The 17,425-nt window shown below is 33.7% G+C and overlaps 2 protein-coding genes across 2 annotated transcripts in view; both read left to right on the top strand.

The window, feature by feature from the left end:
- The window catches only part of LOC5572508 (zwei Ig domain protein zig-8), a 333,616-nt gene that overhangs the window by 234,423 nt on the left and 81,768 nt on the right, over window positions 1-17,425 (top strand). The gene's annotated exons all lie outside the window — the stretch shown is intronic.
- LOC110679388 lies at window positions 22-12,439 on the top strand. Its single transcript, XM_021853871.1, has 4 exons — window positions 22-548; window positions 614-747; window positions 816-1,076; window positions 11,859-12,439. Exons 1-4 carry the CDS (start codon window positions 304-306, stop codon window positions 12,128-12,130), a joined length of 912 nt encoding a protein of 303 aa, XP_021709563.1. The 5' UTR covers window positions 22-303; the 3' UTR covers window positions 12,131-12,439.

The raw sequence follows: 17,425 nt of genomic DNA, 5'->3' as shown, positions 1-17,425 counted from the left end.
ACCGTGATATCATATGTCTGTCACCCAGTATCAAGGTGGTATCACGCAAGCATCTTAGTACCGTATCATGGTCTGCGGGCGTTGTACTGTACCAACGTACAGCAAATGGAAGTGCCATCAGCGCTTTTTCCAGCCAGTAGCGAAACCGTGAACTAAAATTTTCCATTCGTTTGACGTTTGTGAAAAGTAAACATAAACAAAAATCCAAAACAATCTAGCACTAGCGAGATCGTAAATTACGATTACGATTAAATTCAGTTTAATTGTTTGAAATCAGTTTAATTAGCTTTAGTGCCGAAGAACATGAGCTCCCAGAAGGTGACGAAAAAGATCGAGAAGATTAGTGAGAAAAGGCCATTAAAAGTGCTAAGTTCCGATGAAATCAACAGAGTCATCGATGTGTGGAGTGAAAATGTGGACGCCTTGCGCAAAACTTGCAAGAACTCACATATTTACTTAAAAATGTGTGAGCAACTACGGAGCTATGGCATCCGTTTGACTCCAACCGAATTGCGCAACCGAATCCACAATTTGTCCAGAAGATACAGGTAATATATTTTCAATTTTGAAACACTAAAAACATAGGACTCATATAAACATGATTTTGTTGCAGGGCCGAGAAAAACAAAATGGGAGTGTCCGGAGGAACACGGTCAACCTGGACCTATTTTGAGGCCCTCAATTGTTTTTTGAAAAGCTTCAAGCAAAACAATATGACCGAATTAATGGACGAGAGCTTTGTTGCCGGTAAGAAAACATACTTTGCTGCCAGGATGATATGTTTCATAGTTCTGCTTTTTCCTATGCATTTCCAGACTCGAAAGCAGCATCCAAACATCCGGAAGCCATAGAAGAACCGGAATGTATGGAATTTGCGGAAAGCATGAGAGATGATCCGGAAGGCATGAAAGATCCGGAGAATCCGGCAGAAAGCATGGATCTGCAAGAGAAGGAAGATTTCGAAGGTGAACTCTTGGATGATGATTCCGAATATTGTGTGCTGTACACACAGGTGTCCGAGCCAGAATCTCCCCGGTCACCTTTGTCAACAATTTCGCAGGATTTTCTCAACAACGGTGAGTTTAGGGTTTAGGGTGAGTAGGGCATTGAGTAGACATTTTCGTAGTTTTATCTATTTATATCATTCGAAAGCTCAAACTCATAGAAAAGAGTTATAACAGTGTCGTAGACCCAAAGATAGACCAAGATGTACCTAACCACACCGAATGATGTGGAATAGGTTTCGGTAGGAAATTTTCATAATATAATATGTTTATATAGTTAAATACAGTATCGGACATATAAAATGCACCAAAGCCGTTTTCCCATACAGATGGCCAACTTCAGAGAGCTATATCTCTGCCGTTTCTCAACCGATTCCTTTCATTTTTTCTGTGACGAACTACAAATTTCCTCAATTTTTGAAAACTATTGTAAAAGTTGTGTTAAAACTATTGGTTTAAAAGTTACAGATAGGTTGATATTTGACATACGACGCATAGTTTATATATATATATATATATATATATATATATATATATATATATATATATATATATATATATATATATATATATATATATATATATATATATATATATATATATATACACTGTAGGTCTCAGCGCATTAGATTATTTATTTTTAAAAATTATCATAACTTTTGAACAGCTCAACCGATTTCCAATCTTTTTTTATGGAATTAAAGCTTAAGATTTCAACTTCAACAACATCATTGAAAAATCTGGAAAAAATATATATAAATATTATATTACATCACAAAAAATAAAATATCTAGTTTTTTCAGAAATTTCCATTTATTTTAATGTAAAAAAATATATTTTTTCAAAGATTTTTATTTTTTTCTGAAAGCTTCTAAGTTTTAATTCCATGGAAAAAGATTGGATTCGGTCGAGCTGTTCAAAAGTTATGATAATTTTTAAAAATAAATAATCTTATGCGCTTAGACCTACAGTGTGTGCCGATGGAAAATGACTGATTTTTTATTTTCAAAAATATATATCTCAAAAACTAAAAAAACATACATCGCTGAAAATTTGACAGTAGACGTAAAATTTTCTGAACTTTCAAGAAAAAATGAGAACAGCAATAGCCCTTTTGGTCCCAAGGCCTTCAAAACACGAAAAACGGAAATTATTGATTTTATTTAAGGTAAAAATCAATTTTGTGAAATTTTATATTATTCCTGAAAAGTCAAAATCTTTAGTTTCATTTCGTTCAAAAAGATTTAAAAATATTAGATACATTTATTTTTGTTTATCAAACTGAAATCTTCTTATTCTATTTTTGAATGTATTTGTATCATCTGTCTAGAACAATTCATATGGTCAAATATGGTATGATAATATGTTTTCAATTGGAAAATTTGTATATTTTGCTCTTTTGCAACTCAGCTTTAATAAACCACGAAAAGTTTTGTTAGAATTTTGCAATATTCATTCTTTTATATTTTCTTATACCAGAAAGATTAAAATAAATTTTAGGTGGATTTATTCAAATTATCTAAAGTCAATTAGACAAATTTAAGCTAGTAATGAGAAACAGTAAAAACAAAACAATATTTGCGAGTATTCAAACTTATTCAAATTATCGTAAGCAGTCTGCCAATAGATGGTAATAATACTTGATCCACTGCGGGCCCAGATAGCCGTAGAGGTAAACGCGCAGCTATTCAGCAAGACCATGCTGAGGGTCGTGGGTTCGAATCCCGCTGGTCGAGGATCTTTTCGTAAAGGAAATTTTCTCGATTCCCAGGGCATAGAGTATCTTCGTACCTGCCACACGATATACACATGCAAAAATGGTCAATCGGCAAAGAAAGCTCTCAGTTAATAACTGTGGAAGTGCTCATAAGAACACTAATCTGAGAAGCAGGCTCTGTCCCAGTGGGGACGTAACGCCAGAAAGAAGAAGAAGAACTTGATCCACTTTCCCCACTCCATTAAAAAGTGGGGGTAAGTGTACCATGTCCAATATATCTGTATTTATTTATAAAATTCACATATTTTTCATTTTGATTCATACAATTAGAACTGAAATGTTCACCATGCGTTGAAAAATCTAGTGGAATTTGATTTAAGGCAGAGATACAATAAATTTATGATTGACGGAAAACATTTTTGAAATTAATTGATTTATGCAGCCAACAAGTTTTCTTGTGTTAGTGTTGGTGTAGTATCAGTTTTGCATTAGTATCATTGTGGACGTAAGAACATAACCTAAAACGAAGCAATGCTGCGAAAACATTCAACATATTGAAGTATTTATGCTCAATATAGACAAATGATCCACTTACCCCACTGATACACTTCCCCCACTGTACCTTATGTCTTAGTGTCGTATATTGACTAAAAATGTTAATAATGATGTTTATGCTTGTACATATAAAAGCAATCAAATAAAATATATGATTTCCTTGTATATAAACTTTAAGTTTGCAATTTCACTAGTACAGGTATTTCGTCAAAAAGTTTAAGAAATTCTTGATGAATTCTTGAATTTTTCAATAATAATTTATTATTTTTATTCCACATTAAATTTTTGATGCAATTATTCAAAAGTTTTTTTTTTGAAGTTCTCCAAAAGTCTATAAATTTAATCTAAATTGAATATGAATATGAAGTGATTCAAATAGTAATATGTGAAGAAATCTTTTAAAAAATTATGAGGTATTCCTGATGAAGTTTTTGTACTAAAATAGAGATTCGATAGATTTTTTTATATTATTTATGAAAAAAATCATTGAATAAATATTTGGAAAAAATATGGAGGAATTGTTAAATCCTGAGAGAATACTTGATGGAATTTCTGGAGAATTTATTTTTCAAGAAGTTCAAGATCGAATTCTGTTGAAAAATTTCTTTTAAAATATCCCCACAAGTATCGCTTATAATAACATTATAAAATCTCTGGGAAATTCTTGGATTGATATCTAGTAAATTTTTCGGATGATCCTCAGGACGACATCCCAGGGGAAGCAATAGTATAATTTGCCGAACAAATTACTCAGGAATTTTTAAGTATTTCGCGGAAGAGTTTTTTGGAAGAACAATTGAACGTATTCCAAGAAACTTGATGAGAATTTTATAACTTTTAAAAAATTTCTTAGGTAGGGATTTTTGTGGTATTTATCTCCAAATTGATTTTTAGATAAATCTTAAGAAACACTTAAGGAACTTTCTATGAAAAAATACAGATCATATGTGGTGAACTTTTCTGAGAAAGCGCTTAGAACATTTTCTTAATTTAATCTTGTTTAATTGTTTATGTCTTGTGGTTTATAAGGAGGAGTCCTTAAAGTAACCTGGAAAAGTAGTTTAATGTTTATTTTCAAAGGAAATCCTAAATAATTTGAGCTGTGATTTTTTCATTAAATCCTTGAAGAATTTCTGAGAGGTTTTCTGAAAGATTTGTTGAAGATGCAATGTTGAAAAAACTGATGGTACACTATTTGAAGAATTTGTTGGAAAAATCCCTGCTTGGTGATCTTGAAAACGATTTAAGTGATTATTACATTATTAATGGACAACTGAGGTAAGTGGTTCCCTATTTCGCCATAAGTAAATATTTCAATGTCGTCAAATTTTGAAAAATTTTGTTTGTTTTAGTAGTTAGATTTAAGATATATCTTGATGTTAAAGCATTCAAAAAGACTTAAAATGTGAAATTTATCAAAATGTCACATACGGCCAAATAGGGAACCACTATGGCCATAACTGGTACATTTTCCCAAAGGCGCATACCTATATGATAACAAATTGAGTTATCCAGTAATAATTGATTTGATAACTAAATGTTTTATCAACTGGGTTAAATTAAAAGCCAATATAACAAAATTATAACAAAAATTTCCTTCAAACAAATTAAATTGATAACAGATTCAGTTATCACTGATAACACACTTATAACAAGTTCAGTTATCGCATTTAGTCATAATGGATAACACATTTTTTGATCATCCTGCTATTAGTAACTTGAAATGATTTTGTTATTTAATATTATTGCTGTATAACATATTCAGTTATCATTTTGCTATAAATATGATTTAATGATACCGACGGACGAAGCTACTTTGGACACTCACGTTTTGAGTTTATTTGCAGCATAAATATTAATTTGAGCAATTTTGTGTCTCCAGCACTTTTGTTAACACTTGTCCGCCTAAGATATTCGTCACTTACACGGACGACTAAGCCTCAAAATCAGTTGGAACGCTAAATTCAACCCACTATATCTCGGCTGTCCTAAGTCCGATTTACAAAATTTTGGCACCTACAGAAATGTATGGGCTGCTAGATTCATGTCAGGTTTTTGAAATATTTTTGGAAACTACTGTTTGATTTGTAGTACTTAAAACACCGGAGCAAGTCCTAAAAAAAATTTCTAACCGCTAGTAATTTGTAGATAACATAGAATTTATCGCAATAACCTATAGATTTTTTATTGTATGATGATCGTTTTAGTGTAACCAAACAATTGGCATTGAATTTTTGATTGTTAGCTGTTCAAATAACTACACTATATTCACAAAACTGCGAGGAATACAGAAAAAATGCATTTTCAACTATAACTTGAAATTTATCGCGATGACCCAAACATTTTATGATCTTAAAATATACTCATATTTAAGGCCATCAAATTTGCAGAACACTGATAATAAATTTCTGTTGGAAAAACTACAATATTTTCACAAAATAGTGAAAAAATCAGGAAAATACAGGTTTTCTACAGTAATTTCATATGTATCGCAATGATTCATCAGTTTTGTAATTTTAAATTCTTCGTATGTTCATGAGAAACAAATTTCCTGAACATCGTTGATCGCTGTTTGTTCAAAGAACTACAATATATTCACAAAACTGCGTAGAATACAGAAAAAAATACATTTTCAATTAAAACTTGAAATATCGCGATGACCCAAACATTTTATGATCATAAAATAGACTCATATTTAAGGCCATCAAATTTTCAGAACACTGATAATGAATTTCTGTTGGAAAAACTACAATATTTTCACAAAATAGTGAAAAAATCAGGAAAATACAGGTTTTCTACAGTAATTTCATATTAATCGCAATGACTCATCAGTTTTGTAATTTTAAATTATTCGTATGTTCATGAGAAACCAATTTCCTGAACATCGTTGATCGCTGTTTGTTCAAAGAACTACAATATATTCACAAAACTGCGTAGAATACAGAAAAAATACATTTTCAATTATAACTTGAAATTTATCGCGATGATCCAAGCATTTTATGATCTTAAAATAGACTCATATTTAAGATCATCAAATTTTTAGAACACTGAAAAAGAATTTCTGTTGGAAAAACTACAATATTTTCACAAAATAGTGAAAAATTCAGGAAAATACAGGTTTTCTACAGTAATTTCATATTTATCGCAATGACTCATCAGTTTTGTAATTTTAAATTCTTCGTATGTTCATGAGAAACAAATTTCCTGAACATCGTTGATCGCTGTTTGTTCAAAGAACTACAATATATTCACAAAACTGCGTAGAATACAGAAAAAATACATTTTCAATTATAACTTGAAATTTATTGCGATGACCCAAACATTTTATGATCTTAAAATAGACTCATATTTAAGGTCATCAAATATGCAGAACACTGATAGTAAATTTCTGTACGGAAAACTACAATATTTTCACAAAACAGTATATACAGTATATACAGAAAAATATAGGTTTTCTACAGTAATTTCTTATTTATCGCAATGACTCATCAGTTTTAAAATTTAAACTCTTCGTATGTTCATGAGAAACAAATTTGCTGAACATCGTTGATAGCTGTTTGTTCAATGAACTACAATATATTCACAAAATATTGTATAATACAGAAAATTCTTGAATTTCTTCTGTAATTTATTGATAGCCTCTATATCAATTAAAAGATTTGAAATTATAAAAATAAATATATTTACAGAACATTTTAGATGTTTTTTAAAGAACTACAACAGTTTCACAAAACTATGAATAATTCAGGGAAATTACGATCCTAACAACAGTTTGAAATTTATTGCAATGATACATGGATTTTGTGATTTTTAAAATTTTGTCATAATGCGTCATCGCAATGAATATCAAACTACACTAGATATGAGAAAATTTATAAATTGTAAAATTCATGGGTAATAGCGATTATTTTAAACTATAGCTCAAACTATTTTTTTCTGCCATATGCTACGCAGTTTATTATATATGTTGTGATTCGTTAAATGTACAAATTACAATGAAAAATGTTTGGTAATATAAATTCGAACTTCATTGTTAGATAAGTTTCAAGTTATGTACAAACAAACGCTTATTTTTTTAAGACTAGCTTCAGTGTTTGTAGTAATACAAATCAAACCATATATTCCAAGTACATTTCTATAACCGCACATGAATCTACAAATAAGGACAAACTAGGGTTGTAGCGATCCACTTTTTTTTAACACCGTCATCCATGTAAGTAAAATATCATTAATTGAGTTATAATTAGTAAATTGAAAAATGATGTCATTGCAACAATAATGGATTAGCAACAACTCGAGTTGTAAGTCTCAAATATGAGATAAACTATTCTTTAATAACAAAATCTATGGGTCGTTGCGGTAAATATGAAGTAAGATTGTTGAAGGTTTAAGAAATTGTTATATTACCAATTTTGTAAACTGCTTGTCGTGCTTTGAAACAGAATTTATAACTGCTCTATTTTTTATATATATTACGTTGAGAAAATTTTAAATCGTAAACACAACTACTAAATAAATAAATAAATAAAACGCAACCGTAGTCAGAGACTGTTCTGTATTATTCGTAATTTTGTGAAAATATTGTAGTTCTTAGAGCAAATAACCATTATTATTGTTGAAAAAGTTTTTTTTTTCCCAAAACTTAATAACGGTTTTGAAAAATAAAATCAATTAGTCATCTTGATAAATATGAAACAAGAGCATAAATAGTATATTTTTGTATTACATGGTATTTTGTGAAAATATTGAAGTTTTCTAACGAAACTTCATCGGTTAATTTACACAAGCTTGCCAACTCTAAATGATAACATTTCATTTAACATTTTCAAATTATAGAATTCATGGAACATTGTGGTCAATTGCAGGCTGTTATCTAACTGATCTAACTTTTCTGGTATTTTCCACAGTTTTGTGTAGATGTTTTAGTTCTTTAAAAATCTCCAAAAATGTTCTGTAGATATATTTACTTTTATATATGAGTATGCTCCAAACCCTTAAAATGATATGGTCTGGAGGCAATCAGTGATTTGCAGTTGACTGCGAAACGTCGAAAGGTGGGAATTGGAAAAGAACGAAATGATCTTAAAAGAATTATTCTCTTCCGAAAGAATAAATAATTAGATATTTTTTCTTTTCGATGTGTTATTCCTTTCGACGTTTTGTCATTCAACGTTTGTTGTGTTTTGATACGTTCTGTCAATTTATATGTGAATCTGAAAATTTTTAAACTGTGGAGATTATAAGCCAATGGGGCAATTTCAAAATTACAGGAGAAATTTTAAATGTTACTGAATTATACATGATTTTCGAGCACACTTATTTTTCTTGAAAATTTACAACAATTTAGAAAATTATACAGATGGTAAAATGTTCAAACTTCGGTAGCAACAGAATATTTTTGTATTATACGGTAATTTGTGAAAATATTGTAGTTCTTTCAATAAAATTTCATCGATCATGTTGTGCAAACTTGACAACCCTAAATATGAGAATATTTTAAAATCATAAAACCCATGGATCATTGCAAAAAAAAAATCAAACTGTTGTTAGGATCGTATTTCTCCTGTATTATTCACAGTTTTGTGAAAATGTTGTAGTTCTTTGAAAAACATAAAAAATGTTTTAAAATATGTTAATTTTTATATCTAACAATAACTTTAAATTGATAAGGTCTAGAGACAATCAATAAATTGCAGAAGAAATTTCAGAATTTTCTGTATTATACAATATTTTGTGAAAGTATTGTAGTTCTTTGAACAAACAGCGATCAAGGATGTTCAGGAAATTTGTTTTTCATGAACATATAAAGAAGAGTTTAAAATTGTAAAACTGATGAGTCATTGCGATAAATAAGAAATTACTGTAGAAAATCTGTATTTTCCTGAATATTTCACTATTTTGTGAAAATATTGTAGTTTTTCCAACAGAAATTCTTTATCAGTGTTCTGAAAATTTGATGATCTTAAATATGAGTCTATTGTAAGATCATAAAATGTTTGGGTCATCGCGATAAATTTCAAGTTATAATTGAAAATGTATTTTTTCTGTATTCTACGCAGTTTTGTGAATATATTGTAGTTCTTTGAACAAACAGCGATCAACGATGTTCAGGAAATTTGTTTCTCATGAACATACGAAGAATTTAAAATTACAAAACTGATGAATCATTGCGATCAATATGAAATTACTGTAGAAAATCTGTATTTTCCTGAATTTTTCACTATTTTGTGAAAATATTGTAGTTTTTCCAACAGAAATTCATTATCAGTGTTCTGCAAATTTGATGGCCTTAAATATGAGTCTATTTTAGGATCGTAAAATGTTTGGGTCATCGTAATAAATTTCAAGTTATTATTGAAAATGTATTTTTTCTGTATTCTACGCAGTTTTGTGAATATATTGTAGTTCTTTGAACGGATAACAATCAAAAATTCAATGCCAATTGTTTGGTTACATTAATACGATCATCATACATTAAAAAAAATCTATAGGTTATCGCGATAAATTCTAAGTTATTTGCAAATTACTGCCGATTAGAATTTTTTTTAGGACTTGCTCCGGTGTTTTAAGTACTACAAATCAAACAGTAGTTCCTAAAAATATTTCAAAAATCTGACATGAATCTAGAAGCCCATACATTTCTGTAGGTGCCAAAATTTTACAAATCGGACTTAGGACAGCTTAGATATAGTGGGTTAAAATTAGCGTTCCAACTGATTTTGAGGCTTCGTCCTCGGTGTGTTAACCAATGTATGCTCTACCATTACGCGTGATTTTTTTTTTTGGAACAACATCAATAACAACAGGATAAACAAGAAAACAATACAAAATATTCGAATAAATATTCACAATTTATAAAACATTGGCTATGCAAACAGTGTTAGAATTTTTCTCCATTCGTGCAAAGTTATTGGGAGCATCACGAAATTATCGAATCGTCATGTTTTATAAAAAATTGATAGTGTTTTGCTTAAAATTGTTGTTTTATTGGAATGATTGATCAAAGGTCTTATTTTTACGACTTTCATTTTATTATAATGTTTTGGTTTGCATATTTTACAACATAAAACATTGAAATAAATATTTGGAAAAGTGAATAGACATAAAACACATATTTCAATTCGTACCAATTGCAAGTCCACTACATAATCTGAAAAAAGTCATTTGCAATACAAAACAATTGCATATTTCAATTGTCAATACAAAATTCTCTTAAGCCGGCTCTAAACTGCTAAGAAACTAAAAGCATATTACAAAGGCAAACTTTTTCTTCCTTAGGGATGGTACACAAATTATGTCACGCTAAATTTCAACTTTTTCGACCTCCTCCCCCCCCCTTTGTCACACTTTTTGTATGAGTCCTCCGAAAATTTTGTAAGGCTTGTTACGCTTGGCTTGACAAACCTTCCCCCCACCCCCCCCCCCCCTTGGAGCGTGACGTAATTTGTGCATGACCCATTACGGTCTTGCAAAACTTTACTCTATTGATTGCGTTTTGAATGAACATTACTTTTTAGTTACAGATATTAATGTAATATTTCTACAAATCGTAGTAAGAATAGAAACGACAGTTTTTGTACATAACTCATTAATCACCGCAGTTGCTAGTAGTTACAGCGGTCGTTTGTGTTAACTTAAAAGCAAGCATTCGTAACTTATAGTTCCATTTAAGAGGAAGTTGAAAGTTTAAGTTTCATAGAGCAAACAGTGAATTGTGAACATCATGTATTACTGTAATTTGTTATATACCGTCGTTGGGGGTGAGAATGGGTCAAAAAGGGATATGTAATATGATTTATTTATTGAATAACAATCGCAATTTAACTCCTATAAACTTCAAATTTGGTGTGTATGTACTTTAACACCTGTTCAAAAAATTAAAGAAAAATATTTATTCACAGCGGCATCACAAATGAATGAAAAATGACACAATCTCACCCCATAGAGGGGGTAACATTTAGTCACTGTAATTGAAATAACTTGTTTTTGAGAATATTATTGCATGGTTATTCACAGCTAAAAATATTGATGAAATACGATGCAAACAAGACGAAAAGCTATATAAAATGTTTCGCAGGCATGATAAACCCACTAAAAAGAACGATTATACCAAAAAATTGAAGAGCTATGAGAAAAAATATGTAAATCCAACATTTATCGTCAAGTTTACATGAATTTTCTTGTTTTTTCCCTCAAATTGTCTTCGAAGTCTCATCCCCATTACCATAAAGCCTATTCAGTTTCCCCAAAGGTATTGTAAAAGTACTCTAGAAGTAAGAATAAACCAGACTTACCCAAATGTTCCATTAGCACACGACGAACTGTTGTCCCCGAAGAACTGTCATTTTTGACTGTGTATGAATGTTACAATAAACAATTCCTAGTGAAGTTTCTGGAAGAATTCATTGGAAAACTCCTGAAAAAACTCTCAACGGAGCTCTTAGAAGATGACCTAATGCATTAGAACAGTTAAAATAAGTCACGGCTTCTTGTTGTGATTTGAATTTGAAATGCTGTTGATAATGTTTATTTTGCAGTTCAATGATTTTACATGTTAATTATCTCATTCTTTCATTCAACAGATGAACCAGCCACGTCATCAGCGGGACCGTCGAAATCTCCATCAACATTCGGTGAACCATCAGCTACTCCATCAACTTCGAAGACACGAGCCAAATTTGCTCCACCTAAACGCGGAAAAAAGAACATTCAAGAACGATTGTTGGATTTGGCGGAGAAGGAGAATGAGAAATTTGAAACCTTCATGTCAGAAAGCTTGGCATATGATCAGCAAATAATTGAGCAGATGAGACAGAATAATGAACTACTCAAGAAAGTTATCGAAAAGATGTAATTTCAGGTTTAAAGACAGGTGTTCGAAAGAAAATAGGTCGGAAGGACAAAAGGTCGAAACTTAAATGCCTCATTAAAATTCTTCCTCATTTCTTAATATGCTTTCATCCTTTTGTACCTCTTTTTTTTGCTTTTTGACCTTTTGTCCTCTTGACGATTTATATTTCTGCCGTTTGTTGTTTTGGCCTTTCGTGTAATATTCGTTATTCGATTTTGGTTAATTCAATCATTCACATTATTTTTAAGTATACTATAATGATAAAATCATTATATTTCAATATGTATTCAAACTAAATCGTTCGCTGAATAAGTTGTTGAATTGTTGTTTGATTTGAATGATTTGACTATTTCATTTTAATCTGTCTCAACATTGAAAGAGAAAAAATCAACTTTATGTGTGTTGTTTTTTTAATAAAAGCAAGATAAATAAACAAGTGATATAATTTGATATCAACGAAACTATTTAGAACTTATTGTAAAAGTACTCTAGAAGTAAGAATAAACCAGACTTACCCAAATGTTCCATTAGCACACGACGAACTGTTGTCCCCGAAGAACTGTCATTTTTGACTGACAATCCTCGCTGTGGTTGCGGCTTGGAAGGATTCATTTTCAGTTCAGCAATCCATGACTTGTTAATCTTATCATTTCGATCGTTGCACAGGTTATGCAGGATGCAGCATGCCTTTATGATCCGATTAACATTGTTAACATCTACTTCGAGCCCACGCCCAATCTTTCGGAAGCGTGCTTTAAGATGACCGAAGACGTTTTCTACGACTCTCCGGCATCGTGAAAGGATGTAGTTGAATAAACGTTCAGGTTCACTTTGATTCAGAGCAAATGGAAATGGTTTCATAAGAGTAGGAGAGAGTTTGAACGCCGAATCTCCAATAAGAAGAATAGGAACATTCACTCCATTAATCATTTTTGAATACTGTTGAAAAAGTGGATGAGAATCGTGCAAAGATTTCAACGATGAATTCTCAAAAATGGTTGAATCATTGGATCGACCGGGCACTCCTACATTTATGTATGTGAAGCGGTATCTGTAGTCAACGGCTGCAAATAATACCACCGAATGCCAACCTTTGAAGTTGTAGTAATCAACAGCTTCCGCTTTTGGCACGTTGACCTCAATGTGACAACCATCTACCGCTCCATAGCACTGTGGGAACCCAAGCTTTAAAAACCCGCTTGTGATTTCATTAATCTTTTCAGGTGTTGGTGGATATGACGTAAATGCTTCGTCGTGGAAGGTGTGGATGATTGCATCACAAACTTCCAGAACAATCTCTCCTACAGTAGTCCGGCCTACCCCAAACAAACTTGCCACTGTTCTGTATTCCGCAGACGATCCCAGGGCATACAAAGCAATGGCAATACGTTTTTCTAGCGGTATTGCAAATCGCCAATACGTATCCTCTTTCCTGAGGTAGAACAATTTGGACGCCACATAGTCAAAGGTTTTGCGGTCAATCCGGAAAGTGTTCTTGAACTTAGCATCCGTATATTTGGGTACTTCCACCTCCCAATATGATGATTTCTCAACCTGGAACATCAATAAATTGCCAATCATCGCAAATTCATTCATATTTCAACAATAAAAAACACTTACCATTGACCAAATTCTACGTGTTTTTGTTGGTGCTCCACAGGCTGCCATTTGAGCATAGAAATTTGATTTTCTTTTGAAGCGCATAGCCATTATTTTGCTTTTATTCCGCTTTTTTAGCAACATTTGTAATTTAAGATTATTTTCCTGAATGATATTCAGTATCTTGATATTTCTGAGTAGCATTTTGAAAAATAATCTGACTTGTTTATCTCAAATAACAGAACTACAGTTTATTTAGGTCAGAGCTGTCAAACGCAATACAATGTACGAGAGCAAAATACGTGTGTCACCCTCCCACTGTACGTGTACAGCATGGTATGAAAATCGTTGTACTGGTATCACATGTCTGTCAGTGGTATTACGAGTGTGTTAATACAAGCACGAACCATTCGGTGAACAGTTGTTTTACATTGCCACTATTTATCACGAGTTGGATGTCCCAAATTGTTTTACTACATCTGCCCACTATCATGTAATGTCACCATTTGGCGTATATCATCGCAATTGTTTGGAATCTTAGGCAAATTGTATTTTGCTATGCGGGAAATGACCACGATGGGAGAGGGGGGTGATCTGGAATCCCAAAAAACTGTGGTTAATGGACAGCCCCTACTTGAATGGCTTGCTGTGGCTGTTCATTGTCGTTTGGTGGAATTATTGATCATGACTTACTTGGTTGGGTTCACGAATTCCCCAATTAGACTTGGATGCGATATAATATGATGATTCGAGGATGCCTTCCTTCTACGAGTGGACGCTATGGCCCGAACGGTGGACGCTGGGGTCCGACAGGTGGACGATGTGTCCATCGGATGGACGGCAGGTGGACGCTAAGGCCCTACCAATGGACACTGGAGTCCGACGGATGGACACTTCAATCCGGATGGACGGCGAGGTCCGTCAGGTGGGTGCTATAAATATAAAATTCGATTATGTACGTTAGAGTCATTTTTTCATCAATTGCAATTTTAACTGTAACAATAAAAAGGATGTATAGCTTACGTTGTTACAAGGTGATCAATAAATAAATGGCCGCTGGGGTTCGGATGGAAAGCAGTGGTCCGGATTTGGACGCTATGGTCCCTCGGGTGGACGCTACGGTCCGAATAGACGCCAATGGTTTGACAGGTGGACGCATTGGTCCGATTTGGACGGCAGAGTTCCGACGGGTGGGCGCTGGGCATGCTAATGGATTCGCCTTATATAGGCGCACACTACGGACAGACAAAACAAACAATAATAATTCATTTAGCGCGCACGCTACTCTCTACAGTTTGACGCGCTGTTGGGTTGGCGCTTACTGTAGAGGCCAGGTCCGTCCCACTTGGGCTCAGATCGGGTACCACTCCTAGTACTGCATTTGGTCCCTCGGTAGTGCAAAAGGTACCCAAGTTTGACAGATCACAGTACACTTTTCACGGCATTCTAGATTACCTTATGAGCCACAAAATTTTGGGCAACTGCAAGGGACATGGAGGTCTTTAATTTGTCTTTGGTAGAGGCTGTACGCTGACTGGCAGTGGAATATTCCACTGCAGTGATGAATGTACCAATAGCTATCGTCCCTCTCTGCACAGGCTTCAATTGAGTGCGAACAGACAGTTTTCTGGAAGGAAGTTGTTATTTCAGAGATTTACCCTTCCTCCTGATTGTATTTGCAACCATGGTAAGTGATGTTTAGATATCCCAAGACGGTATCCTAGTAGGATTACCACCGCTAGGTTTCACTAACGGGTACAATGAAAAATCGAAGGCACGGGTCCTAGCAAGGATCGAAAAGAAGAATTTGTTTACGCACAGCACGAAGGTACGATGCGTACTGGGGTCATTAAATTCATTCCCAACATGGATGGACACAAAACAGATACACGTGTCCAAATACCTTATGTTTTGTTCTGAACTCGAAACTAGTGCAAATTTAATTCAGCATATTGAACATCAAAACTAGTACAAATTTAATTCAGCATATTTTTCTAGGTAGGTATAATCACATGTCGAAGTCAAATTGAGGAATTTGCAGATAATTCAGTAAGCTTTGCATTGCAGTACATGGCCGTTCTCTAATTATGAGAGCGAGGTGAGTTCGTATTGGACCCATTGGCACCTAATCAGCTTTCCCATTTCGAAGTGCTTTGAAATTTATGCTTGATGCGTGCACACATTATAAAGCTTTTTTCAGGTATTGAATAGAAAAGCACCGTAATCATCAAACCCTGTCCTCAAATAAACTATTCTCAACCATAATTATTCCATGCAAGCACTCCTTTAAAAATAATGATTCAGAAAATTCCCGCTTTTCCCCGAACTGGGACAAATGCGAGGCGGCAAATAGTTCCCCCCATCCGTGACTCATTATAATAATTTTATCAACTCATTTATCTCGATGTTTCTACAGCCTTCTGCTTGTGTATCGGCGGCGGCGGCGGCGGCGGCGGCGGCGATGAAATTGAAATTCCTCCCCCCAAACTTGCACACTGCATCCATCATCCGGGGGGAAGGCTATGGAAAAGCTTCTGGAACCATGTTGGAAACTTCCATTCCATTCCACCCCAAATCCCTCCCAATTCGCAGCTCTGACTTTTGTGGCTCTCTAGATTCACTCTTCCCGGGGAGGTGGCTTTTAGTTGTGCTGGCTGCTGCTGCTGTTGAAAGTTGTCGGTGGTGCAAATGCTGATCCTGGGCTGGTGCGGTCGAACCATTAATCTCGCACGCCGTGGTACGATTTAATCTCATTATTTTCGCATCCACAAGCGCGTTCCAACTACTGGTTCGAATACACCGGCTCTAAGGGACCTCGTCCGGGTCGAGGGGTTCTATTCTCAACGTGGGTGTAGCCGGAGGGAGCAGAAGGGCACGTTGCCTCCCTTGACGGACGAAAAAAAAAACAAATCAACTAGCTTGTTACAAAGGTTAATTATTGGAAAGATTGTTTTCAGTATTCATGTTTATATAAAATTGGGTACTTTCCTTAGCCAAGTTGTTAGAGTCCGCGGCTACAAAGCAAAGCCATGTTGAACATATCTGGGTTCGATTCCCGGTCGCTCCAGGATCTCTTCGTAATGGAAATTTCCTTTACTTCCCTGGGCAAAGAGTATCATCGTACCTGCCACGCGATATACGAATATGAAAATGGCAACCTTGACAAAGAAACCTCTTAGTTAATAACTACGGAAGTGCTCATTCAACTCTAAGCTGAGAAGCAGGTTCTGTCACAGTGAGGACGTAATGTCAAGAAGAAGAAGATTTATATAAAATTGCCGATTGTGCGATATTCTCAAAAAAAAACCATTCGCCAGAAAACTATAAGTCAGAATGACATCCACCAGAAAGTTCCATGTGCCAGAAAACCATTTGCCAGAAAGTATCATTCGCTAGAATGTACCATTCCCCAGAATGGACCATGCCCTAATTTTGTTTTATTTTTATTTTTTTCAGATAAATAAAGTTTGCAACTGTAGGCGAAATAATCGAGTCTGAGCGTTAAAAAATTTAGAGATTATTTTTGTTAATATACTTCACAAAAGTATAGGGTCTCTTGGACACCATCTCCAGTTGACTTGGTGAGCCAACTTCGAATATCCGTTTTGGGTATTGGGTTTCTAGTATTCTAATTATTGGACTAGGTATACATGATTTCTTTACCGTTCGAAAAAACGATTTCTCGAGCATTCAATGATC

This window comes from Aedes aegypti, chromosome 3, assembly GCF_002204515.2.
Source record: "Aedes aegypti strain LVP_AGWG chromosome 3, AaegL5.0 Primary Assembly, whole genome shotgun sequence".
Classification (NCBI taxonomy): Eukaryota; Metazoa; Arthropoda; class Insecta; order Diptera; family Culicidae; genus Aedes; species Aedes aegypti.
The sequence above is the reverse complement of the archived record's forward strand: the minus strand, read 5'-3'. Positions and strand labels throughout refer to the sequence as shown.

Coding starts and splice junctions, on each gene's coding strand:
- LOC110679388 (XM_021853871.1), top strand. CDS start 304: ATGAGCTCCCAGAAGGTGACGAAAAAGATCGAGAAGATTAGTGAGAAA. Junction 549..613: donor AATTTGTCCAGAAGATACAG/GTAATATATTTT, acceptor ATTTTGTTGCAG/GGCCGAGAAAAACAAAATGG. Junction 748..815: donor GGACGAGAGCTTTGTTGCCG/GTAAGAAAACAT, acceptor ATGCATTTCCAG/ACTCGAAAGCAGCATCCAAA.